Source organism: Bubalus kerabau, chromosome 17, assembly GCF_029407905.1.
Source record: "Bubalus kerabau isolate K-KA32 ecotype Philippines breed swamp buffalo chromosome 17, PCC_UOA_SB_1v2, whole genome shotgun sequence".
Lineage (NCBI taxonomy): Eukaryota > Metazoa > Chordata > Mammalia > Artiodactyla > Bovidae > Bubalus > Bubalus kerabau.
Window position 1 is genome coordinate 50,205,415 of NC_073640.1, and position 27,456 is coordinate 50,232,870.

Here is a 27,456-nt window from a genome sequence, read left to right on the forward strand (position 1 = left end):
TTCTTCTTGTGGTTTAATATTTTTTGCTTGCTTGAGCAAATTAAAACAGTGAGCTATCAAAACCTTATATACAGACTTAAAATTAATGACAAGTAAAATAAACATGTGTCTTGATACTTATTTTTTGGAATGCTAATGAATAAACTAAAAAATTAATACAACATTCTTATTGTCTCCCTTATTTGTACTTATAGCTACATTTTGGTCATATATCATTAATATTTTTCTTTGAACTTTGTTATGAGCTCGTGTCACTTCACAATCTGCTAATCTGATAAACCAGAATATAATTATTGTTGTAAACTGTTGTTTTTGATTCTTGTTCATGGTGCTCAAATTGACAAAACTTTACTTGTTTCCATTTTCTTTTTTTTTTCTTTCATTTCCTCCTTTATCCTTTCCACATGTTCCCTATACTACTTGGAAGCTTTGTTTTTTTTTCCCCCCAAATACAGGAGATGTTCCTGACCTATTCTGTTTATTGCTGCCATGAACCATGAAATTAGCTACCCCAAAGGAAGAATTCTGGTTCAATTTAATGATGAAGAATTCTACTTCATAAAGGGAATGAGGAAAATAGAAAATCACCATAATTTTATAATTATATAAAAAAATCCATTGATGAATGGTAAATATGAAGGTGAAAGTATAAGGGAAAAATGGGATATTAGAATTATCTCATAATATCTCTCCCAAGTATTTAATTACAAAGATAAAACATTGCTTACAGCACCTTTACCCAAATAATCACCAATGGTGACACTGGCATCAAGGTGATTCACTAAGAAGGGCAAAGACTTGGGTAGTCTTCTCACCAAAACATGCATGTGCTGTGTGCTAAGTCGCTTCAGTCATGTCCGACTCTTTGTGACCCAATGGACCATAGCCCCCCAGGCTCCTTTGTTCATGGGATTCTCCAGGCAAGAATACTGGAGTGGGTTGCCATGCCCTCCTCCAAGGGATCTTCCCAACCCAGGGATTGAACCGTGTCTCTTACGTTTGCTGCATTGGCAGGCAGGTTCTTTACCACTAGTGCTACCTGGGAAGACCAAAACATGCATAACTGTGTCCTAATAATGAGAGAACTGCAGGCAGATCCAAAATGCAGAACCTTTTGTAAAATAACCTGCCCAGTTCTCCAAAAGTTCATAACCTTTCCAGGTTATAAAAGGCAAGGGAACAAAATACAACATAGGATTGTGAATTCAATTTCTGGAAAATTAGTGGAGAAAACTTGATGGAAGCCAATCAAGGCTTGTCATTTGTTTGATAGTATTGTGCCCAATGTTAATATCCTGATTTCCATCATTATACTATGGTAATGTAAAATGTTAGTATTAGGCAAATTGGGAGAATGGTATATGGAAGCTCTGCTTTCTTGCAATTTTTAAGCACAGAATTTTTTTTTTTTAACATTGTTTGCAGCCAAAAATGGGAATAATACAGGCTGGATTTACCTTCCGGCCTAAAATAACAAACACTAAAGTATGAGATATACATAATTTCAGACATTGGACACCAGACAACAGAATGGTCATGCCTAACAAAGTATAAACAAACAAATGTGGTCCACACATTTGACCCAGTGTACTGCTTAGAGAGCATTTCCACATCTCAGCACTGGGAGGGGTAATATACAGAAGCTTTGTAACCAACCCCCTTAAGTAGAAAAGATGGAGCTGAGAGTCCAGGGAGGCAGTGATGGCTAAAGTTTGCAGGGCCGAGTATTTAGTCAAGTTCTAATCACTGCAGGGGATCAAGGAGACCACCTATGACCAGCAAAAGAAATGCTTAAGAGCAAAGGCAATCCTTGGAGCTCACACAGGGTCAGGAATTGTTTGTGTCCCCATGAGCAAGAAGGTTAAACTTCATAATTCACAGGGCACTGGTTAGATTACTCAAAAAGCTACTGCCTCAGTAGAGAGGCAAGTTAGCACTAGACTAAGGCTTTCCTGGTCCCAGCCAGCAGAGCTTAAAGCAAATCTTGAACAAACTGTTCTCAAGTATCATAAGTATATTACAGAACAAAACTTGAGTATATTTATAGAAATGTAAAAGTACCAAGGATATTGAGGGTAACTTTCATACTGCCTGGTAGTAAATAAGTTTTATAAGCAGGCACACATGACTAAGTAGAAAAATCAATAGAAACAAATCCAGAAATGACAAACATAGATTTTGTATTTGATTTACAAGATTTTGTATTTGTTAATAGATACTAGCAGTACAAAACTATATCCTGCATGTCCATAAAGGAACAAGAGAGATTGATCTTGGTAAGTACTGATGTGGAAAATATTTAAGACTCAAACAAATCTAGAGGTTAAAAACATAGTGTCTGAGAATACAGTTAATAGGATTAATCGATTAAACACTCCAAAAGCAAGCATTAGCAAATTTGAAGACATAGCAATAAAAACTATAGAATGAGAAGAGAGCTGTAGGACAACTTCATCTAGCCTAATGATGTGTAGTAGAGATCCCTGAAAGACAGGAAGAAGAATGGGCAGGGGACAAAAAAATAATTGGAGAAATAATTGCTGAAAACTTTCCAAATTTGATGAAAACTGTAAACCCACAGATCTAAGTTCAACCCATTCCAAGCACAAGAAACAAGGCAGAGGGGGGTGGGGGTGGGGTCGGGGGCACAACTATTCCCAAGGACTCATAACTACATTGATTAAAATCCATGATAAAGAGAGAATCTTAGAAGCAGGAAAAAAAAAAAAAAATCTCATATGTGCAAAGATAAGAAAGAAACTACAAGTTGGAAAAATGAAGGTCAACTGGATTGACCTTAGGATTTGAGGAAAAACCCAGCCCAGTGGTGAGTTCCCTGGTGGAGAATTGGGTGTTTTGTTGTTTTGTCTTCCCATATATTCCAACCTGAGCACCTGAGAAGCTTGAAATTAGAAATACCACCAAGTGCAAATAACTACCAAAACCCTAAACAACAACAAAAAAATAAAACGTCTAATGTATACTTGCTTTTCCTATCCAAAGGGCTGAGAAGGTTGCTGACCTGCAGAACAAAACCCTATTGACAATGCCAACTCTACACTGGCTAAACACTTTACAAATGCCAGTCTTTCACACTATTATGCATGACATCTAGCAGCACCATCCTCCCTTTTTGCCAGAAAGTATCTGCAGAGGCACATGCAGATGCTATGTGTGTGAACAGAGACCTGACAGCCATCCCTGCCCATTAATCACAGACATCTATAAAGACTGTATACGTGAGTGGAACACTGACTGCCATCCTAGCCCAAGAATCGTGAAGCACACCTCATTTCCTGGCTGGCAGGTCCACTAAGAGGGTGCAAGTATGACTGGGGCATTGACTGTTGTGACACAGCACTTATTAGGTGCTATTCCTCCCCTTATTATCTGGTAGGCATTTACAGAGGCAATATATAAACTATCACTCCAAATGCAGCAGAAACATGCATGTTAATAGCAGCACTATAGTATTTATAACAACTAAGATACGGAGTCAACCTAAGTAAGTGTCCAGATGAATGGATAAAGAATGGATAAAGGAGATGTGGGGTATACACACACACACACATGTATATAACTAATATTGTAAATCAACTATAAATCAATAAGACACACACACACACACACACACACACACACACATACATATACACAATGGAACACTACTCAGCCATAGAAAAGAATGAAATTTTGCCACTTGGACCAACATGGATGGACCTAGAGGGGATTACACTTAGTGAAATAAGTCAGACAGAGAAACATAAGTACTATAGGATACCACTTATTAAATAAAACAAATGAATAAATATAACAAACACAGATACAGAGGAGTAGTGGTTACCAATGAGAAGAGGGAAGGGGGAGGAGCAAGGCAAGGGTAGGGGGTAAAGATACAAATTACTATGTATAAAATAAATAAATTACAAGGATATATTGTACAGCACAGGGAATATAACCAATATTTTATAACTTTAAATGGAATATAATTTAAAAAAATTTGAATCTCTATATAATATACCTATAACTAATACAATATTGTAAATCACTGCTGCTGCTGCTGCTAAGTCGCTTCAGTCGTGTCCGACTCTGTGCGACCCCAGAGACGGCAGCCCACCAGGCTCCCCCGTCCCTGGGATTCTCCAGGCAAGAACACTATAGATCAATAAAACAGTATTTTTATGTTTTTTTATTTTATTTTTTTATAAAACAGTATTTTAAAAAAATGAAATACCTAGGAATAAATTTAACCAAGGAGGTTAAAGATCTGTACACTGAAAACTATGACTTTGACAAAACAAACTGAAGGAGACATAAATAAATGGAAAAATATTCTGTGCTTATGGGTTGTAAGAATTAATATTTTTCAATATCCATGTTACCGCCAAAGATTTTTCAGATTTAACACAACTATATAAAATTTCAATGGCATTTTTCACAGAAATATAAAATAATCCTGATTTTAAATGGTATTACAAAGCCTTAGGAATCAAAACAGTATGGTATTGGCATAAAAACTGACATGTAAATCAGTGGAACAGAATGGAGAGCCTAGAAACAAACCCAGACATTGTTATAATTACTGAGAAAGAAGCCAAGAATATACAATGGGAAAAGGATATTCTCTTCCCTAAGTGGTGCTGGGAAAACTGGACACAAGGATATTCTCTTCCATAAATGGTGCTTAGAGAATTGGACACCACGTGTAAATGAATGAAACTGAGCCACTGTCTTACACTGTACACAAAATCAACTCAAACGGATCAAGGAATTGAACATAAGACCTGAAATCACAAAATTCCTAAGGGGGGCTAAGCTTTCAAACTTCAGTCTTAGCAATGACTTTTTGGATTTGACAACAAAAGCAAAAATAAACAAGTGAGACTACATCAAACTAAAAAGTTTCTGTACAGCAAAGGAAACAACAAAATGAAAAGGCAACCTACGGAATAGAACAACATATTTGCAGATTACATATCATATGGGGTTTAAATGGAAAATACATAAAGTTCATACAACTCAATAGCAAAATAATAATCCAAATAAAAAATGTGTAGATGATCTTAATGGACATTTTCCAAAGAATTCTAACAAATGACCTACACGTACATGAAAAGATGTTCAACCTCACTAATCATCAGGGAAATACAACTCAAAACCAGAATGAGATACTATCTTACATCTGTTAAAATAGCTATCACCAAAACGACAAGAAATAACAAGTGTTGGTGAAGATGTGGAGAAAAAGGAACCCTTGTGCACTGATGGTAGGGATGTAAACTGGCACAGCCACTAAGGAAAACAGAAGTTTCTCAAAAGTTTAAAAATACAATTATCATAGAATTGAGTAATTTCACTTCTGGGTAATGCTTGAAGGAAACAAAAATCACTATCTCAAAATGATATTTAGGACTCTAGAGCCCATGAGCCCTAGCTACTAAATGAAGCCTGCACTCTTCAACAAGAGAAGCTACATGCATTGCAATGAAGCTCATGCACTGTAACTAGAGAGTAGCCCCCCCACCCCCCACTCCGACTTGCCACAACTAGAGAAAGCCCATGTACTGCAGGTAAGACCCAGTGCAGTCAAAAATAAAAATTTAAAATATATAATTTTAAAAATGAAAAAAAAAGAACTCAAACTACTTGATGTGCAGCAAAAATGAAAGAACTGACTCTTGGAATATTTCCCACTTAAAATGGGCCCCTGCACTATACTGATCTATATAGCAGACTACTGAACTCAAACTCACTTTAAAACAGTGCTCAGAAAGGAAATGACACTCACACCAGGACAAGAAGACATCAGAAATAAAAAGCTATCCCAAGATTCAGAACCTAACCTATATGATTATTTATAGTGTTCTCTTGATATACTGGACTTTTGCATATGAATCAAATGTTTTCTATCGCAGGCAAAATCCTATGCAGAATTTAAAAATTAATCCAACTGTTGGGCTTATAGTCAATTAGCTATGTCCAGAACTTCTGAGTTACCTTGGTGGATTTCTCCTCTCCAAGGCAATGAGTTGATAGCCCTCAGGAAATTTATTGTAGAAGAAAGAAGTTATAGTTCTGTTTGGGCCACTATTGATATTACTAGATGGGACCCCCTCAGTTGGCCAGTCAATCATACTTGCTCTGACCCTAGCCATAAGTATGAATTTTCTTTCAAAGTTACTCAAGCTCAGAGCAACGAGCTAAATTTCAGTGAAAGAATATAAGTTTCCAATTATTAGGAGGGCCCCTCCTTCTGTTACGTGATGGCTTTATATAGCTAACAGGCTATGATCATTTAAGTTTAACAGAACAATATGCTTGTTGGGAACAATTAAATCATACTAAAGATAATCAGCTTAATAACACTAGGAAATCAGGCTGAGTGCCTTATGAACAATGCTTATATATCATTACCTTTAAAGACAGCAATTGGTAAGGAATAGACTGGGTCAGATGACTAAGAATATACTGGGCCATGCTGAATGGAAGTTCTTGGTTTAAATTCTTAGTTATGACCTTATGCTACTGGTTGTTCTACTTACACTCTGCCTATTTTACAAAATTATTGTTTTTTGAATTACCAAATGTGTGACTGAGCCTCCAATAAAGATAATGATGACTATGCAACTTGAACAATTAACCAAATATAGTTATATATATATATATGATCAAAATGATTGTAGTAGTGTAACTCTAGATATGGGAAGAAGCAGCAAGAGGGAATCAATTCCTAGACAATAACTGACTAGTATGACAGATGAGGGTACAGTGAGTCTTATGACTATCATTAACAGTGCCTAGTCCAGTAATTCCACACTGGGGAAAGATTGAAGGCGGGAGGAAAATGGGATGACAGAGGTTGAGATAGTTGGATGGCATCACCGACTCTAAAGACATGAGTTTGAGTAAGCTCCGGGAGTTGCTGATGGACAGGGAAGCCTGGCGTGCTGCAGTCCATGGGGTTGCAAATGTCAGACATGACTAAGCGAACAACGAAGTCCTGACCTGATCTAGGAATGAGTCTTTCTAGCATTGTGGGACAAATTGGTCACAAACGTCTCCCAAACATTGGTTGAATTTATTACCAAAAAGGGAGAATTGCAAATCACCATCCAGTTGTACAATCAAGTCATTAGCCTCTATAGTTGCTGACTACAATAAAACATCCTAAGATCATAAAGTCCTTATTGCCAAATTCAGACTTAAATTGAAGAAAGTAGGGAAAACCACTAGAACATTCAGGTATGACCTAAGTCAAATCCCTTACGATTATACAGTGGAAGTGAGAAATAGATTTAAGGGACCAGATCTGATAGACAGGGTGCCTGATGAACTATGGACAGAGGTTTGTGACACTGTATAGGAGACAGGGATCAAGACCATCCCCATGGAAAAGAAATGCAAAAAAGCAAAACGGCTGTCTGAGGAGCCCTTACAAATAGCTGTGAAAAGAAGAGAGCTGAAAAGCAAAGGAGAAAAGGAAAAATATACCCATTTGAATGCAGAGTTCCAAAGAATAGCAAGGAGAGATAAGAAAATCTTCCTCAGTGATCAGTGCAAAGAAACAGAGGAAAACAATAGAATGGGAAAGACTAGATATCTCTTCAAGAAAATTAGAGATACCAAGGGAACATTTCATGCAAAGATGGGCTCAATAAAGGACAGAAATGGTACGGACCTAACAGAAGCAGAAGATATTAAGAAGAGGTGGCAAGAACACACAGAAGAACTGTACAAAAAAGATCTTCATGACCCAGATAATCACAGTGGTATAATCACTCACCTAGAGCCAGACATCTTGGAATGTGAAGTCAAGTGGGCCTTAGGAAGCATCACTATGAACAAAGCTAGTGGAGGTGATGCAATTCCAGTAGAGCCACTTCAAATCCTGAAAGATGATGCCGTGAAAGTGCTGCACTCAATATGCCAGCAAATTTGGAAAAACTCAGCAGTGGCCACAGGACTGGAAAAGGTCAGTTTTCATTCCAATCCCAAAGAAAGGCAATGCCAAAGAATGCTCAAACTACCGCACAATTGCACTCATCTCACACGCTAGTACAATAATGCTCAAAATTCTCCAAGCCAGGCTTCAGCAATACCGTGAACTTCCAGATGTTCAAGCTGGTTTTAGAAAAGGCAGGGGAACCAGAGATCAAATTGCCAATATCTGCTGGATCATCAAAAAAGCAAGAGAGTTCCAGAAAAACATCCATTTCTACTTTATTGACTATGCCAAAGCCTTTGACCGTGTGGATCACAATAAACTGTGGAAAATTCTGAAAGAGATGGGAATACCAGACCACCTGACCTGCCTCTTGACAAATCTCTCTGCAGATCAGGAAGCAACACTTAGAACTGGACATGGAACAACAGACTGGTTCCAAACAGGAAAAGGAGTACGTCAAGGATGTATATTGTCACCCTGCTTATTTAACTTCTATGCAGAGTACATCACGAGAAATGCTGGGCTCGTTGAAGCACAAGCTGGAATCAAGATTGCTGGGAGAAATATCAGTAACCTCAGATATGCAGATGACACCACCCTTATGGCAGAAAGTGAAGAACTAAAGAGCCTCTTGATGAAAGTGAAAGAGGAGAGTGAAAAAGTTGGCTTAAAGCTCAACATTCATAAAACTGAGATCATGGCATCTGGTCCCATCATTTCATGGCAAATAGATGGGGAAATAGTGGAAACAGTAACAGACTTTATTTTTTTTTTGGTTCCCAAATCACTGCAGATGGTGACTGCAGCCATGAAATTAAAAGGCGCTTACTCCTTGGAAGGAAAGCTATGACCAACCTAGATAGCACATTAAAAAGCAGAGACATTACATTGCCAATGAAGGTCCATCTAGTCAAGGCTATGGTTTTTCCAGTAGTCATGTATGGATGTGAGAGTTGAACTATAAAGAAAGCTGAGCGCAGAAGAATTGATGGTTTTGAACTTTGGTGTTGGAGAAGACTCTTGAGAGTCTCTTGGACTGCAAGGAGAGCCAACCAGTCCATTCTAAGGAGATCAGTCCTGAGTGTTCATTGGAAGGGCTGATGTTGAAGCTGAAACCCCAATACGTTGGCCACCTGATGCAAAGAGCTGACTCATTGGAAAAGACCCTGATGCTGGGACAGATTGAAGGCAGGAGGAGAAGAGGACAACAGAGGATGAGATGGTTGGATGGCATCACTGACTTGATGGACATGTGTTTGGGTAAACTCCGGGATTTGGTGATGGACCAGGAGGCCTGGTGTGCTGTGGTCCATGGGGTTGCAAAGAGTCAGACACAACTGAGCGACTGAACTGAACTGAACTGAACAGAAATTCAGGATCAGTCATTCTGTGCTCTGTGAAAATGAGCCTTTATTTAGAACTATTTCAGGAGAATTTTTTAATGAACTTGGATTTTTGCATCTTCCCATACTTAGGAAAGCACTAAAATCATTAACCAAGATATCTATTCTTCATGACTGGCAATAACCATCTACCAAGATGTGTCTTTAATCACATGTACACCTTCAGAGTAATTTCTCAGAGCTATCTGAGAGGCTGTCTCCCAGGCTATAGTGCTCAGTAAGTATTCAAATAAAACTGAAACTCATGGCTATCACATTGTGTTTTTCAGTCAACATTACCATGAAGAGAATTGAAATGCTACTATTTATTTCATGCACCTATAGGTAAATTTTGTTTTGTTTATGAAATAACTTTCATACAATATACACTATTTAAAATCCTCTACTTTCATTTAGTATAGTACTTTAATTCTCTTACCCTTCCTTTCCTTGTGGATGCATGGTTATATGATGGCTGCTCCATGAACAGCACTATATCCACTTTCCAGGCAGGAAGGAGAAAAGGAAGAAGGCTAAAAGAATACATGTCCACTGAGCCTTCCCCACATTCCCCTCTTTAAAGAACTGTCTAAGAAATCCAATCTAACAGCTTTTGTTTACATCTGAAACATGTAAAGTGTTTTTTTCCCCCCCTATTTGTTGTTTGGCACAGTGCCCCCTCAAACAAAATCAGAATTTTTATAGCAATAAAGGAGACAACGACTATTGCATTAATCACATATGACAAAACAACACTGTGTAATATTAAAAATATTCTCAAATAACTTTCAATTATGTGGAAAGTTACATCACTTAAATGAAAATATTAAAAATGCAAGTATATACACATGTATATGTATCTACATGATTGCATATGTGTACATATGTAAAACCAAAATACTCAGCATACATATTAATTTTAAAAATTAGGAAGTGCAAAGAAAAATAGTAGGCTTTAGTTTACTTCATGGGTCTCTGTTAGAAGTCTGCCAAGAAAGGAAAAAAACCAACTCCAGAAAAAATAAAGCATTTTAGAAATAAAGGGAAAATACCAAGCCATCTTATATATAACTTATAGATATCATAACCATTATTTTCTCCTCCTTGGAGATTTCTCTTGTTGAAGGATATATTAGCTAGGCAGCAGTAGGGAAAGGATGGGGTTAAACCAAAGTATGATTGTTTTGCAGAAATTGTTAAATTACAGCAAGTTCCAAACACTAGATGTTTTAAAAAGGTTACAGTGCACACAAACAACCAGAACACTTTGCTTGCAGTTTTTTTGCAACCTAGAGCAGCTTTTGTCTTTTTACCATGCCTGCCCTTTTAGTCGGAGAAGGCAAAGGCACCCCACTCCAGTACTCTTGCCTGGAAAATCCCATGGACGGAGGAGCCTGGTAGGCTGCAGTCCATGGGGTCGCTAGGAGTTGGACCCGACTGACCGACTTCACTTTCACTTTTCACTTTCATTGCATTGGAGAAGGAAATGACAAGCCACTCCAGTGTTCTTGCCTGGAGAATCCAGGGACGGGGGAGCCTGGTGGGCTGCAGTCTCTGGGGTTGCACAGAGTCGGACAGGACTGAAGTGACTTAGCAGCAGCAGCAGCAGCAGCCCTTTTAGTACTATGTATGTGCTCCAGGTTCAAAACTTCCCCATCCAGCTTTGCACAGACAGTGCTTTGAGAGCTGGCTCCCTGTCTTCTTACTGTCACAACCAATAAATGCTTCTGCTTTAATCCAAAGTACTTTATGTGGGACTTCCCTGGTGGCTCAATGGTAAAAGAATCCGCCTGCCAATGCAGGAGACAGGGGTTCACTCCCTGATCTGGGAAGATTCTCACATACCTCCAAGTAACTAAGCCTGTGCCCAACAACTACCGAGCCTGTGCTCTGGAGCCCCTGAGCTAACCACTGAGCATTCTGGTCGTAATTGCTGAAGCCAGTGGGCCCTACAGCCCGGTGCTCTGCAATAAAAGAAGCCACTGCAGTGAGAAAACTGCTTTGCAACTAGACAATAACCCCGCTCCCTGCAACTAGAGAAAAGCTCAAAAAACAAGGAAGATGCAGCACAGCCAATAAATAAATAAAATTATTATTTTTTTAAGTACTTGGTGTGTTCACTGGCTATGAACCACAAGGGACAGACTCATTAAGCCTGGTTAACAGACACAGATGAGACAAGGAGATAACAAACCTTTTCTGAGGTCCAGATGACAAGGGTATCTAGCTCACTTGCCCCTCCCTGACCAGGGCTTCTCAGAGGAGATCCCAGGCTTCCATCTCAACTATAAAGCCATACAGAAGAGTCAGGGTCTTAACTGGCAAAGCGCAGAGCTATCCTGTGTCTCATATATGACTATATGTGACACACGGTCACCGACACAGTCTCTCCAGATTCACCAATCAGAAGACACAAAGGTGTAACAGTCTCAGTCACAGACTCCCCTTCCCTTCCGCACACAGTGCTGCACAGCCACAATCCCCACCAGCGCGCAGTCACATAAGTATAATAACAAAGCTCCCTATGCATGCACACAAACAGGAATATATACGGTCAGGAATATATACGGTCACACAGAAACAATCCACACACCCATCACAGGGGCACAGAGTCACAGGATAACCCACACTAGCACACAGTATTACACACGATCGCACATTAACAATCATACCTCGCAGACTCACCAGCATAAAGCTACACACACGGTACCGCACACAGTCATAAGGACACCCATCACAAGGACATACTGTCATACATAATAACCGACGCTTCCCTCTCCAACCTCGCCCGTTCAGCCTGAACAGACAATACTCAGTCTCCAACCCCGCCCAGACCTCTGGATGTTTCACCTCCAATCTCCCTTGCAAGGCGTCAGCCGTCAGGAACAGCTCAGTGACGAACACCCAGCTCCCGTTACCGCTCCGCGCAGAGCCGCCGGCCCGAGAACGCGGCGACCTCTGGGAAAGGTAGTTCAGCACCGCATTCGCGAGGGACAAGATGGCCTCGGGCTGGATCCTAACCAGACATCCCCACAATCACTCCCCTCCCTCACCGCTTCTCCCCACCCCCTAGCCTCAGACCATGCCCTGGAATTTTCTGGCGCTGCCTTGCACCGCGGTTCCTAGTTGGAGTCACCCCTAACTAGGGGTGAGCTTGAACTGAGCTTATTACCACTGCCTTCTCCCAGAGGTAGCTGGCACAGGTAGAGTATTACCTAAGTCATGAGTCTCGGGCTACGTACACTCCTCCCCCAATCAGGGAGATAGTCCCACAAGCTCGGGTGGAGTTGAGAAGGCGCGCAAGCTGACTCGAACCACCGAAACTTCTGGGAAATGTAGTCCACAATCAGAAAAGTGGACGCCCGACCAATATCGACCGATTCCGCCCGGTATTAAGCCCGGGCTCGGTGGAGCCCAGGAGACCTCTGGGAATGCTAACCAGCCGGCAGTGCGCAGGCGCAGGCTGTCTGGCTCGCCATCGTCGTCTTTGTCTGCTGGTGAGTTTGGTTTTGGTTCTGCGAAGCGTAGATCTGGGTTGCTGGACCTAGGTTTCTGGGCTTAGAGTCCGGTCGGCTAGGTTGTAGGGGAGATTTCGCTGAGCCTACGACCGGGCTGGGGAAACTGAAGGAGAGGAATCGCCTCCTGTGACGTGCAGCAGTGTTCAAAGCTTCTGTGGATGGGGGCAGGGGTACAGAAGGCAACGGGGGCGGGTTCGTCGGTGGGTGACTTAGGGTGTGAGGGAGAGTGAGAGGGTTGCAGAGTTGCAACCTGTGTGGTTCCAACTTCGTGAGAGTGGGTGGCGTTGGGAACTTACTGGGATAGTACCATTTAAACCTCACTTTTCTAGTTTTTAAAATAATAAGAGGGTGCATTTCTCTGCAACATCTGTTTCTGTGAAAGATGAGAACGGGAAAAGGCTAAGCAGTTGAGCGATAAGTGTTTTTTGTATAAAAGCAGACCCATTGTGGAGTAGAAAACAAAATCAGCACTTTTTTTTAAAGAGAAGGATTTCCGGGAAACTTGTTATTGGATGTCTAGACTCCCCAGAGGTATTGACTTTTCTTAATTCTTTGGAGGACTTCCGGTGAGGCTGCTTTGAGAAGTCCTGGGCTAAGGAACAACTTTAAGAGGTAGTTTCCACTGGTGCTGATAGCGCAGAATTGGGAAGCACAGTCTTGGACGCACAAGTCAGAAAATCAATTTAAGACTCCCTGATTTGTCAGTGAGCATGGCAATCTGACTCCTGATTTTACCAGGTTTCCCCCAAAACCAAATGACCTTTTTAAGTGTGGTGAAACAAATTTTTCTTTTATCTGTAAAAAGAATTTCTTCCAGTATTTTAATCACATATTTTTCAATAAAATGAGAACGTACCACAGTACAAAAGTTCATATATAGAATAATATTTTTGATACATACAGAAAATAATCAGTAATAGTTAAAAAGAAGACTACTTTCTTTACAATAGCAACAAATCAGATAAAACACCTAGGGATAAACAGTAAAAGTATAAAAGCTTTATGAAGATATTTTTAAATGTTAATGAAAGACCCAAAAAAAGACTTGAGCAAGCAGAAGTATATACCATATGTTAGATAGATTTAAAAAGTGCGATGTATTTTGTTATATGAAGAAAGTAAAGTGTATGTTTGGTATAACATACTACCTTTTTTTTTTTTTTTTTTTAGTAAGTGGGGGTAGGAGTGTATATTTGTAGTTGTATGAAGAAACTTTTAAAGTTTACACAGAAAATAAAAATGGTTGTGAGGGGATGTAGCAACTAGGGCAGGAATAAAAATCACATTTTTGCTTGCCTGTTTTGTACATTTCCATTTTTACCTGGGATGGAGTAATTAGATTTCTCTGTTCACTCCATTCCTTTTCAGGTGTTTATCACGGACTCATTCTTGATGTTTCCTTGGCTTCCATAATACTTCTCTCATTTTTACAATTCCAGTGAAAACCAAGGAACAAGGTCCCTTCTCCCTGCAAAAAATCTCCATTAGTGAGTGATGTTTGTCCCTCAAATATTAGTGTTCCTGAGTTTCCGACTTTGATCCTTTTCACTTCTAAGAACTCTTAGGAGCAACCAGATTCCACTATGGCTTCAGCTGTGACACAGGACTAATGAAATGACCATTCCTATTTGAGGCTTGTCCTGAGCTTCTCTAACTGTCTAATGGATAATGCCATCTGGAGGTTGCATAGGAACTTCAAACTCTTCATGTCCATAATGTCATACTTACCTCTTCCTTCCTGTGTGTTGCCTCCATCCTTTCTGCCATCTGTATTTTCATCAATTCATGGCACTATCCAGCCAGACTAAGCATCCTATGTTGGAGTAAGGGAAGAGCTTCTGAGCAAGTTTGACTCCTTTATCTGTCACACCCCATTACAAATTGAAGACTGTGGTCTTTTCAATACAAATAATAAATGAGAAATACATTTGCTGAACCAATGAATTGAATGACCATTTAATTATAGGACACTTAATTTCTCTTAGAGTAATATAACCTGGATAAAATATTAGGCTTCTAAAAATTTTAAGAACTCTGAGCCACGAATAACTTCAGAGTCACTTCCTTTACATTTTATCCATATCACTTAAGGTTGGTGACTTCACATTTATGAGAAATGTGTTGTTATGGGGGAAAATGATATTCAAAACTGTGACTGTTCAATCAGGAACAAAGTGTCACTTGTAAGTGACACCTGCTCAAAGGTATGCAGGTTGTGATTCTAGAGAACTCTAGCAACTCACTGATAGTTTCTCTGTATAACCTAAATTCTGAAAAATAAGATACCTTCTGTTTCCCATTTTTTGAAATGTGTGGAGCCTTTAAATGACAAAATGAGTTTGACCTGAGATGCAAATTACAAATACTCTTTTTCCATGTGCTCACATGTATGTGTATGTGTGTGCTCTGGCTTCTAAGCCAAAGAATCATCATTCCTTTGTTCTTTTTCACAAGTCAGCTTCTTTGTGCATCCCCAGGGGCTTTACTTTCCTTATCCTTCAACTCCACTGAGGGTCCTAAGGGCTCAACCTGAATTCTGAGATGCTGCTTTAACCTTCATCCAAGTCCTATGTCATTATTTCAAATTTTAAAGTAACCAGTTCAAACAAGAAGAGCAACTGATGATAGAGGAAGAAATGTAAAGGAGGTATTCTCCGGGTAAGAGAGAACCCAGCAGGTATGAATGGAGTAAAGGCTCATTACAGTGGCTCAGTGAGTTTGCCTTCTCCACTGGCACCCCACTCCAGTACTCTTGCCTGGAAAATCCCATGGACAGAGGAGTCTAGTAGGCTGCAGTCCATGGGGTCGCTAAGAGTCGTGTCACTTTCCCTTTTCCCTTTCATGCATTGGAGAAGGAAATGGCAACCCACTCCAGTGTTCTTGCCTGGAGAATCCCAGGGACGGAGGAGCCTGGTGGGCTGCCGTCTATGAGGTTGCACAGAGTCGGACACGACTGAAGCGACTTAGCAGCAGCAGCAGTGAGTTTGCAACATCTGAAATGTTTTGAAATTTTCTTATCAGCTCTTGTCTTTTGGAGTGAAAATTGCTAGGCATCCTTTAGATAACCTAGGTACCATTTCTAAATCCTCTTTCTGGTTTGATGCTCTTCTTTTCTCAGATTCTGGAGGACTAGTTCTCTCTCTAACCTTGATTCTGGATGCCAGCCTCTCTACCTTATTTGCAGCCTCAATTTTATAACTTCTATAGTCTAAATTTCATGCTTCTTCCTCTCACTAACATTCTCCAGTTTTCACTTCTCCCTATATGTCTACACTCCTTTCCTTCAGCATTCAGTCCTTGCCAAAGATTAGAGATCTGTAATCTTTCAAATCTACAAATGTAGATTATTTTCTTTAAAATTTTACTATCATATTTCTTTCTCCTTCTATTGTAATATACCTCATAGTTGAATTTTACACTTTTATCCTTGTTTTTTTATTGTCTTACTTCCAAATATCGTAGTATATTTTGTAAATCTATAGTATACAGATATACAAGTATATATCTATATACTATACACAGATATACAAGTATATCTATATAGTATATCTGTATACTATCTGTATATATACTATATCTGTATTCTATACTATAGAGTATATCTATACTGTATACTATACATAGTGTATCTCCAGATATTGTCTACCTTCTGCTTTTTAACAATAATGCAGGCCTGGAAATTGGTGCTGTATTGTACTGTTATTTTTAAAATCTAATACATATACATGATAGACATTAAAACAATAGGTATATCTCCTATTCCTGGCTCTCAGTTCTCTATTTCTGCTCCTCAGAAGCAGCCACAATAAACATTTTATGCTTCTAAATATTTTTATGATTATACAGGGAGACTTTCCAGAGAGAGCATGACATGATTTGCCTGTGACAAGATTACTGTGGTTGCTGTGTAGAAAAGAGTGTTAACATATAACAAAATGTTCAAATGTCAGGCAAACTCAGTGTATTTTTTGTTTGTTTGTTTTTGGTTGTACTGGGTCTTCATTGCTATGTGGGCTTTTCTCTAATTGTGGTGAGCGAGAGCTACTCTTCGTTGTGTTGTGAGGGCTTCTCACTGCAGTAGCTTCTCTTGTGGAGCACAGGTTCTAGGCACATGGGCTTCAGTAATTGGGACACATTGGCTCAGTAGCTGCGGCACATAGGATTAGTTGCTCTGCGGCATGTGGAATCTTCCCGGACCAGGGACTGAAGCTGTGTCTTCTGCATTGGCGGGCGGATTCTTTGTCATTGAGCCACCAGGGAAACCCAGTGTATTCTTTTTAAATGGTGACCTGTTAAAAGCAGAAGTTGGCAAACTCTACCCTACTATGTGTTTTTGTAAAAAGTCATTTTCTTGTCCATTCATTTTCTTATGATCTGAAAACACTTTGAATGCCTGAATTGAATTGGTATCTGCAGATACATGATATGTAAGGGAGTGAAACAGGACTAAAAAGTGTTAATCATGGTAATAAAGCTAAGTGAAAGTCACTCAGTCATGTCCAACTTGTTGTGATCCCGACTCCAGCCCAGAATACTGGAGTGGGTAGCCTTTCCCTTCTCCAGGGGATCTTCCCAACCCAGGGATTGAACCTAGGTCTCCCACATGGCAGGCGGATTCTTTACCAGCTGAGCCATAAGGGAAACTCAAAAGAATACTGGAGTGGGTAGCCTATTCCTTCTCCAGTGGATCTTCCTGATCCAGGAATAGAACCAGGGTCTCCTGCATTGCAGGCAGATTCTTTACCAACTGAGCTATCAGGGAAGCCCCTATATAGTAAAACTAAGTGGTAAACCAAAGCTAAATGGTAAACCAGCATATTTGGGAGTTTAAAGCTAAGTGACTATAATAAACACCCGAATGTGCTGGTTTAAGGAATGTAAGAATTGATTTATTGGCTTATTTCTTTATGTGATGAGTAGTCAAAATCTGCATGGTCTTTGTGGTACTTTAAGATCCAGACTTCTTCCAGGTTCTCTCTTTATCATTTACTTGTCGTTAAAGCTGGATTAACAATGTATCCTGGTTCCAGCCTGGTACAGGAGAGAGGAATCACCACTCTAGGGTAGAAGAGCATCAATACATTTTTTTGTAAAGGGCCAGATAGAAAGTTTTTTAGGCTTTGTAATCCATAAGATCTCTGTTGCAACTACTCAGCTTAGGCATTATAGCACAAAGTTAGTACACTTGGTATTAGAGCATTTTGATTTATATTTTAAAATACTTTTTAAAGCACAAGATAAATGCTGTTGAAAGGACCAGTTTGCCTGGTATTCAGATAATGTTGCCTAGTTCAGTTCAGGACTGTCATTTTACAGTATAAAAAATTCAGTTCTGGTTAAGTATCTGTGAAGGATGTTGATATAATCCCTGTAAAAATACAAGGGGGGCTTTAATTACCAAGAGAATGTAATTTCTGTATTTTCTTTTGACTTACTAGTTATATAGAACTTAGTTCTAATCTGTTGTACCTCATACTTCTGCAAATATTATTGTACTTTGTTAAAAGTTTAGTAAAATTCACACCTTAAACCACACATACTTTGGACTTTGGGGTGATAAAATGAGAGAATGATCACCTCTATTTTTTTCTGTGTTTACTTTTCTGTTTAAATTTTCTTTTCTGGTCTAAGTTCTCAGAGGTTATATTTGCTAGATTTACAAGTTTATTTGCATAGAATTGAACAAAATAGTCTCTATAATTCTTGTTTTCAAATAATCATTTTTTTATTTTTTAATTTTGCTTTTATTCTTACTCATGAATCTATTATTACTTGTAGTTTTGTTTGTAATAATCAATTTCTCTCTTTTCTAATTTTTGTTTTTCTTTTACTTTTCCTTATTGTAATTCCTTAGTTTGAATATTTATTATTATTCTTTTTAAAATGATGTAACCATTTATGTTAAAACTCTCCAAGAATTTTTTTCAAGTGGGTTCTGATACACATTGTGTTCTGAATAATACTCTGAATATTATGTGATATATTTTAATTTCCTCTTTGACCAAATAGTTTGTTCAAGCCAGTAGATTTTGAAATTTACAAGTGAAAATTTTTAATTTGTTTATGACTTTTTTTTTAGGGTATTTTATCTGTCCTTTTCTACTTTGTGGAATATTTGAAGCTTTATAGGCCTACTATGTGGACTTATTTTGAGAATGTCCTCTGAGCATTTTAAAAGATGTTTCAGTATTTTCAAAATACAGAATAAACTAGTTAATTCTATATTATAAATTAGTACATATTTTTATTTCATGTTTCCATTTCATATATATTCTCATATTTCATGGATTTGATCTCCTAGGTTGAGAGAGGTAGTCTTCTCAGTTGCTAATGTTTTTGTATCTTGGATTTCTATAGTTTATATATTCATGATTATTTTTAGTCTTTATTTTCAGCATTTCTGATATATTATTTTAGAAGCATATCTTATATACAGTTTAGGGGGGATTTGCTGTATCAGTTGGAGAAGGCAATGGCAACCCACTCCAGTACTCTTGCCTGGAAAATCCCATGGGAGGAGCCTGGTGGGCTGCCGTCTATGGGGTCACAGAGTTGGACACGACTGAAGCGACTTAGCAGCAGCAGCAGCAGCAGCTATATCAGTTGTTAAACTTTAGCATGCATCAAAATCACCTGGAGAAGGCTTCCCTGGTGGTCCAGTGGTTAAGAATCTGCCTGCCAACGCAGGGGACATGGGTTCAGTCCCTGCTCCCGGAAGATCCCACATGCCACAGAGCAGCTAAGCCTGTGAGCCACAACTACTGAGCCTGTAAGCTAGAGCCTGTGCTCTGCAACAAGAGAAACCACCACAATGAGAAGCTCATGCGCTGCAACTAGAGAGTAGCCCCCACTTAGCCAAACCAGAGAAAGCCTGGGCAAAGTGATCAAAACTAAGCTCAGCCAAAGAATAAAATAAATAAGTATATAATAAATCTTAGAAAAAAAAAATCACCTGAAGGGGTTGTTAAATACAGACTGCTGGGCCCTACCCACAGCTTTTTTAGATTCAGGAGGTCTGGCTTGAGGCCTGAGAATTTCCTATATGAGCCTATCATAGTTCTTTAATAGTTATTATTATTCTATTTGCATTTGTTGACAGGAACAGTATGTTTGGTATTTATTCTGATTTAACTTTCTGTACTATTTTAAATTCTTTTTTTTTTTTTTTTTGCCACACGTCATGGCTTGTGGGATCTTGGTTCCCTGACAAGGAATTGAACCCATGCCCTCAGTAGTGAAAGCACAGAGTCCTAACCACTGGACCGCTAGGTAATTCCCTACTGTTTTAAATTCTGCCTCCTCTTTTATCTTTTGCTGTAGGATCTTTATTTGTTGTGAATATATATCTTCCTGAACATTTGGGAAGTTTATTTTTTTTCTTTCTTGTGTTTGCCTTTATATTCATAATTTTCTTAGTCTTCATCCTTGATTTTAGACAATATCTATTTACTACCAGGAGTGATATATATATTTTATACACTTTACAATGTATATATTTTCAGTCTCCCTCTTCCCTTCATCAAGTTGTGATTATTATTCCAGCTTTAAATAGTAAGAGTTGTACCCTTCTTATTGCCCCTGTCGTGTGTATGAAATTCTTGGCATCTTTGCCTTTGTGCATTGATCCATTTATCAAAATCTTATCCACTGTTCAATCTTGAACTTCATTTTTATTGAACTGTCTCTTACTTCTAGCCCAATCTCTCTAATCCTTGTATCTCCCATCTCAGATACAAAGTAACTTGGATCTTATGTATTAACATATACTCTCTTAGGTTTGTGTTTTTCACTACATTGAAATATAAATTCACTACATTGTAAATTCGAGGGTGCATGCTGAGTTGCTTCAGTCATTTCCGACTCTGTGTGACCCTATGGAGTACAGCCTGCCAGGGTCCTCTGTCCATGGGATTCTCTAGCCATTCATGTTTTAAGTCTATTCTAGTTTTTCTCCCATTTTAAAAAATAAATTGTTTTTATCTTTTTATTATTGAGTTTCAGCGGTTCTATATATTTTGGAGAGAAGCCCTTTATTAGTTCCTCCCAGTCTATGGCTTTTGTTTTTGTTTTCTTAACTGTGTTTTTTAAAGGGCATTAATTAGTTTTTAGTTTTGATGAAGTCTACCATTTTTTCTTTTATATTTCTTATTAATAGTTTTAATGCTCATGCTGTGGTCTGTAATTCATTTTGAGTGAATTTTTGCTTATGGTATGCAGTGAGTGTTGAGGTTATTTTTTTCTAATTATGGAAATTACAGCATTGGTAAGAGAGGCAGCATATTACTAGTCAGTTCTTAAAATGATTTATATGAAAATGAGGATAAAAGTTTGAGATGGATAATTCAGAATAATGTCAAAGGTTTCCAGAGAGTGGGTGGAAAACAGTTATAAAAGAAAGGACTTAGAGAGGCCAAGAAAAGAGTCATTGACAAAAAAGAGCTTGGGTACCAGAATATCAGGCATAATGAAAGAAAAATAAATGAAAACTGAAATTTGATAGCAATGACAGTTTCAGTATCCAGAAGTGATAGTATCAGTAATCAAAATGGAAATCAAAATCAGATTTGGAAGCAAAGATGGCTATTTTCTGGCATATTTTCTTTTTTTCCCCTTTCCCATTAAATGTATATGTACTTTGCTGTTTAGCCCATGTGAAACTCAGTTGTAAGGTAAAAAAGCACTGTCTATAGTTATTATATAATTATTTATAGATTGATTCAAGTTAAAAGGCCCAAGTCTTCAAGGAATCTCTGTAGGTATAACAAATTGGAGCTTTTAGAAGTCAAATAGGATTATAACTATGCTTACTCCATTCTTCCTTACCCACTGTTCTTGCTTCATGTAGACAGCCACTTTAAACTCATTTGACTGTGTCTATTGGTGCTTATTCTGAATTGCAGCTTATTCTGCAATTGCCATTTCATTTCATATAGCTGTTTTACCTATTTTAAATGCAGTAAATTTTAATCATTATCAACATGCTAATAAGAAGATGGGGCTCAGAAAATTTCCTGCATTCATTTTTCATATTTTCTGTGATGATTATAATCAGTGTCCATGAGTAGGTCTGTTAAAATGGTGAGCTTCACTGTACACACTCAGTTGGATATACAAGTATTTATTTTCTATGACTGCAGATGTCAGGATCTATCGGGCTTCTCATGATTTTCTCATTTTTTCAGACAAGAACCTTCCATATCTGACACCTGGCAACTACCAGCATTCCTGTAGTCTAGCAGTAGAAAGAAGTTGGGATTCTATACTATATATAAACTTTTACTTATCACCCTCTTTCAGTATGGCACTCTCATCTACTTTCTGTGTCAAAACTAAATTTGGAGTTTCTCAGTTACACTTTTCTGGATAATAAATTCCTATTTCTTCCAGTTAGGAGAGTTGGGTGCATCAGCTTCTCCTTATATAATAATTTTATAAGCCACTTTCAGTTCTTAACCAATCTGTCCATAAAGTTATACAGCCTTTTTGTCAACAGCTGTGTCACAAATTACCTTGCATCTAAGTGGCATCCTTATCTACTAGCATTTTATTTAAGTTTTGTGGTTAATTTAGTCCTTTATTCGCTTTCCTTTCAAAATTTCCTAATACTTTCATCCATTGTTGTTTCCTCAGCCTTTCAGTTTTTATGAGTAATGCCCTTCATCTCCTTATTGTCATTTTAATGGAGCTTCAAGAAGATGTAGAAATAAATATCTTATTTAACCACACATCCCTTTAATAATACTCCTATTCATTTTTTATCCCTTCATCCTACACTTTGCAGTGTTATGTTTTGTCTTTCATCCTGTCACCTGTTCTTTATGTTTTGCCTTATTTTACTAATTTATAAAGTATACATTGTTTAATTTAAAACTAGTTTAAGCTAATGCACCCATGGGTGTCATTTGTATTTGAGCTTTCTTTTATACTGTTAGGTTAGGTTTGAAATTAAAAGTCTATTTTTAAATTGCACTGTTTTTTATTCTTTTGGCTGCACTGGGGCTTTCTCTAGTTGCAGTGAGTGGGTGACACTCTTCATTGCAATGAGTAGGCCTTTTACTGCAGTGGCCTCTCCTGCTGCGGAGCATGGACTTTAGGCACTTGGGCTTCAGTAGTAGCAGCATGTGGGCTCAGTAGTTGTGGCTTGTGGGCTTAGTTGCTCCAGGCATCAAACCCATGTCCATTGGCAGGGTGGACTGTTAACAACTGGACCACAAGAGAAGTCCCTAAATTGCACATTTCTGAAATTTTATTAAAAATAGTGGAGAAGTTCACAAGTGTGATACTGATGATGATGATGATAGCTGCCTTATTAGATGTTCACTACATGCCAGGCATTAAATATTTTACAGTTAGTTACTCTTTTCAATGATGTTTTTTTTGTACTCCCTTTCAGAAAAGGCCTGGGAAATTTATAAATAAATAAAGATACAACAGGAAAGACCTTTGAGTTAAGTTGCATCCTTCTTTGTGAAAATAGAGCTAAAGAAAAACTCAGAAAATACAACTAAAAAACTCAGACAACTTCATAAAATACAGCTAAAGAAAAACTCAGAGAAGTATTTCCTCTGAGCACAGATATTGATTCTTTAAGACTATTACTCTATGTATGGGACTCAATTTCAAAATTTGGACATAACTTGCACTTAAACATGAGAGAAGCTATCTAAGAAAGAACCATTATGAATATAATGAGGATGCTACATTTCATCCCAATTTATAATCATATGACCTCAGGATAACCAGTGTGAAAAGTCTTTCATCATAAATTCAACTTTGTTAGATATCTGAGAATTATTATTGGAGAGAAACCATCTGCATATATTGAACTTGGGAAAGCTTTCATCCATGTCACATGTCAAGAGATACTAAGGAATTCTTGTTGGAGAAAATACCTGTGCATGATAAGAATGTTGGAAAGCCTTCGGCCTGAATCAGATCTCCTTCAGCGTGATCAAATTCATACTGAAGAGAAACTATATGAATGTAATGAATGTGGAAAAACATTTAGTCTGAAGCAAAACCTCACAGAGCATAAGAAAATGCATACTGCAGAGAAATCACATGAATGTACTGAATGTGGTAAAGTGTTCTCTCGAGTCTCATCCCTTACTCTACATTTGAGAAGTCATACAGGAAAGAAATCATATCAATGTAATAAATGTGGGAAAGCCTTTAGCCAGAAAGGAAACTTGCTTACTCATCAAAAACATCATACTGGAGAGAAAACTTATGAATGTGGGAAAGCTTCTATTCAGATGTCAAGCCTTATTAAGCAACAGAGAAATCATACTGGAAACAAACCCTATGCATGTAAGGAATGTGGCAAAGCCTTCAGTGGCAAATCATATCTCTCTGAGCATGAGAAAATTCATACAGGAGAGAAACCCTTTGAATGTAACCAATGTGGAAGAGCCTTCAGTCAGAAGCAATACCTCGTCAAACATCAGAATATCCATAGTGGAAAGAAACCCTTTAAATGTAATGAGTGTGGAAAAGCCTTTAGCCAGAAAGAAAACCTCATTATACATCAAAGAATTCATACTGGAGAGAAACCTTATGAATGTAAAGGGTGTGGGAAAGCTTTCATTCAAAAGTCAAGCCTCATTAGACACCAGAGAAGTCATACAGGAGAGAAACCTTATATATGTAAGGAATGTGGAAAAGCTTTCAGTGGCAAATCAAACCTCACTGAGCATGAGAAAATTCATATTGGAGAGAAACCCTATAAGTGTAATGAATGTGGAACAATCTTTAGGCAGAAGCAGTACCTCATTAAACATCACAATATTCATACAGGAGAGAAACCCTATGAGTGTAATAAATGTGGAAAAGCCTTCTCCCGAATCACATCACTTATTGTACATGTGAGAATTCATACAGGTGATAAGCCTTATGAATGTAAAATATGTGGGAAAGCTTTCTGTCAAAGCTCATCTCTTACTGTGCATATGAGAAGCCATACAGGTGAGAAGCCCTATGGTTGCAATGAATGTGGTAAAGCCTTCTCTCAGTTCTCAACTCTTGCTCTGCATATGAGAATCCATACTGGAGAAAAACCTTATCAGTGTAATGAATGTGGGAAAGCTTTTAGCCAGAAGTCACATCATATTAGACACCAGAGAATTCATACTCATTAAAGCTCTGTGAATGTCTTAAATTTAGGAAAACCTTCAATAGAAATCATACTAAACAGTATATCAGAAAATTCATTTTACAGTAAAGTAACATCAATATGGAAAAACCTACAGCAACAACTCAAAATGTAATACACTGAGAATTTAATAACTATTATACTATGATGAAAGCCAATACCCCCACAGCAAACATGTTCATGCTGGACTTTTAGGAGCATTCTCATTAAGGATCCAGTCATGGACACTAATCAACATGGTTCTAGAAGGCCTACCTGATATATTCAGACAAAGATATACAAGGTGTGAAGATGTGAAACAAAGACAAAATTGTCATTTTGTTGTTGAATGTTTTACTACATGTATAACCATCAAAATTACTTGCTCTTGATACAGTAATAGAAAATAAAGATTGTGACAGGATATTATATCCAGAAATACATGCATGTTTATAAGGGGAATTGGCAGTTCATAGAGGTGGTCATCTCAAATTGGTAGAAAAATCTGGATAATTAAAAAAATGGTCTCAGGGTAATTGATTCTTCATGTGGAAAAATTAGATCTTTGCTGTTGTCATACATTATAAAGTATTTATTAAAAAAACTCAAAAGTATTGAAGACTAGAACTCAAAAGATCAAAACTTAATAAAAGGGTTTTGTAGGAGAATTTTTTTTTTCAAACTTTTGAGTAGGAAAGAATTTTAAAAACACATTCCAGAATACCCACTCTTGAGTATATATACATATAGTGAAGAAACTGATACATGTACCCAGGGAGTCCTGTATCTTTAATGTTCATTGCAGCATGAGTTATATTAATATAGCAAAAAATTAGAAACAAATATCTGTCACTTTGGAAATGGCTGATAAAATGTGATGTAGTTTACCCTGTAGAATATTCTCTAGCAGTTAACAAATTAAATCTATATGTATTAAGAGAAAGATTTGAAAATCATGTAGAGTGAAAATGAAGTGATGAATATATTATAACTATACCTGTGTGAGTTTGAATTAAATCAACACTAACCAACACTAGTATTAAACCATTGGTTATGGGTAAACATTTTTATGTAAAACTATGAAGAATGGATTGGAGGGATACACACTCAATTCCCAAAAGTGGTTGTCTCTAGAAAGAAAGAGAGTACAAGGGAAATGGGGCCAATCATGGTGGTTGAACAATACTTCAGTTTTGTATCTAAATATCTATCTCATTTAAAAAGATTCCAAATAAATATAAGAAAACATTAGTTGATTCTGGATTGTAATAATATATGAGTTTATTCTATTTATGCTGTTTCTTTTAAACTTCTGAAAATTAAAAAAGATAGGGATAGGAGTAGAGAGACTACATGGAATACATGTTATAATGGACTTACATTTCCAATTAGATGCAGATATTTTGCAAAAAAAATATTTCTGAAATAATATCTTTAAAATATGAAATAAAATTTAAAATTTTAATGGTAACTTAAATCCATTTATTTAAATTACTCTCAAATGTCATATCACTAATCTCTGTGGTCTCTGAGATGATTTTGCAACAGGTGACTGAAGCACATTAAGGATCATATTACTTTATAATACATGCACAGACTTGTTAGAAATAATTAGTTTTTAAGAAACATTTATCAGAAATTTTAATAAGCCACATAACCAGTTCTGGTATTAGAAATTAGACATTTTAAAAATGAAGAAAACATGTTACTTTTTTTTGTGTGTGTATGACACCAAGTAAAACAACTGTTGCATTTCAGCTTCAGTTTTTAACTCAAACTAGTTATTTTCTCTAATTTGCCAGACACAGTCAACTCTCCCACCCCACTTCTAATTTGTTTCCTTGGAGAGAATGGAACTGATGAGATCTCAGACCTAAAGAGAATTCTCTTATTAAAAGCAAATCTTTTTGAGGATTTTTTATTCTTTCCCACAATAACTTGATATATAGAAACAGTTAATGCTCTTTTTGAATAGTGATAAAAGTTGAGTGTGTAACATTTAAACCTTAGGCTCCTTTCAAATATATTGATTTCTCTTAAACTCAGAAAAATACTATGCTAATGTAACTATAGCACTGCACTGCTTGTTACTGGCATTTTTGAAATTTGGTTTTAAGATTATAAATGCCATAGGTTGACTTTATGAGGTAATGTATCCAAGTAACATATATGTGTATCTACGAATCTAAATATCCTCTTTTCTTCCATTTTTCATTAAACATTCTCTGACATTCCTTAAGTATTACACCCTTGTGCTGGTACATCTTTGAAGTCACAGAGCAACTAGGAACTCCAGACCAAACTAGGATTACCATTTGGTGCATATAGTTGGCCAGTGCCATGGCCCAGCAACAAGAATGATTATAATGGTCAGGGAGAGTAAGATAAGCAAATGCTGCATGGTATTCTATGATATTGTGTACTGTGTATTTATTCGGCCATCCTCCCTGCCGATTCAACTTGTTACTAGTTATTTACCAT

The 27,456-nt window shown here is 37.6% G+C and overlaps 2 protein-coding genes across 6 annotated transcripts in view; one reads left to right on the plus strand and one right to left on the minus strand.

Moving 5' to 3' along the window:
- ZNF567 (zinc finger protein 567) overlaps window positions 1-12,537 on the minus strand; it is a 120,208-nt gene extending 107,671 nt beyond the window's left edge. The window contains exons 1-2 of one of the 3 annotated variants that reach the window (XM_055553292.1): window positions 12,500-12,537; window positions 11,522-11,612 (exon numbers count right to left, since the gene is read on the minus strand). The gene's annotated coding sequence lies outside the window, so the exon portion shown is untranslated. Of the gene's footprint in view, window positions 1-11,521; window positions 11,784-12,499 lie in introns of those variants that run through there. The other 2 variants (XM_055553294.1, XM_055553308.1) reach the window with 2 other exon arrangements.
- Window positions 1-26,223, plus strand: part of LOC129631965 (zinc finger protein 260) — a 49,104-nt gene extending 22,881 nt beyond the window's left edge. Inside the window, exons 1-2 of one of the 3 annotated variants that reach the window (XM_055553342.1) lie at window positions 12,688-12,824; window positions 23,239-26,223. In XM_055553342.1, the coding sequence (XP_055409317.1) occupies window positions 23,744-24,982 (1,239 nt within the window). In that variant the 5' untranslated portion in view covers window positions 12,688-12,824; window positions 23,239-23,743 and the 3' untranslated portion in view covers window positions 24,983-26,223. Of the gene's footprint in view, window positions 1-12,687; window positions 12,825-20,056; window positions 20,115-23,238 lie in introns of those variants that run through there. The other 2 variants (XM_055553343.1, XM_055553344.1) reach the window with 2 other exon arrangements.
- Window positions 26,224-27,456: the final 1,233 nt, after the last annotated feature.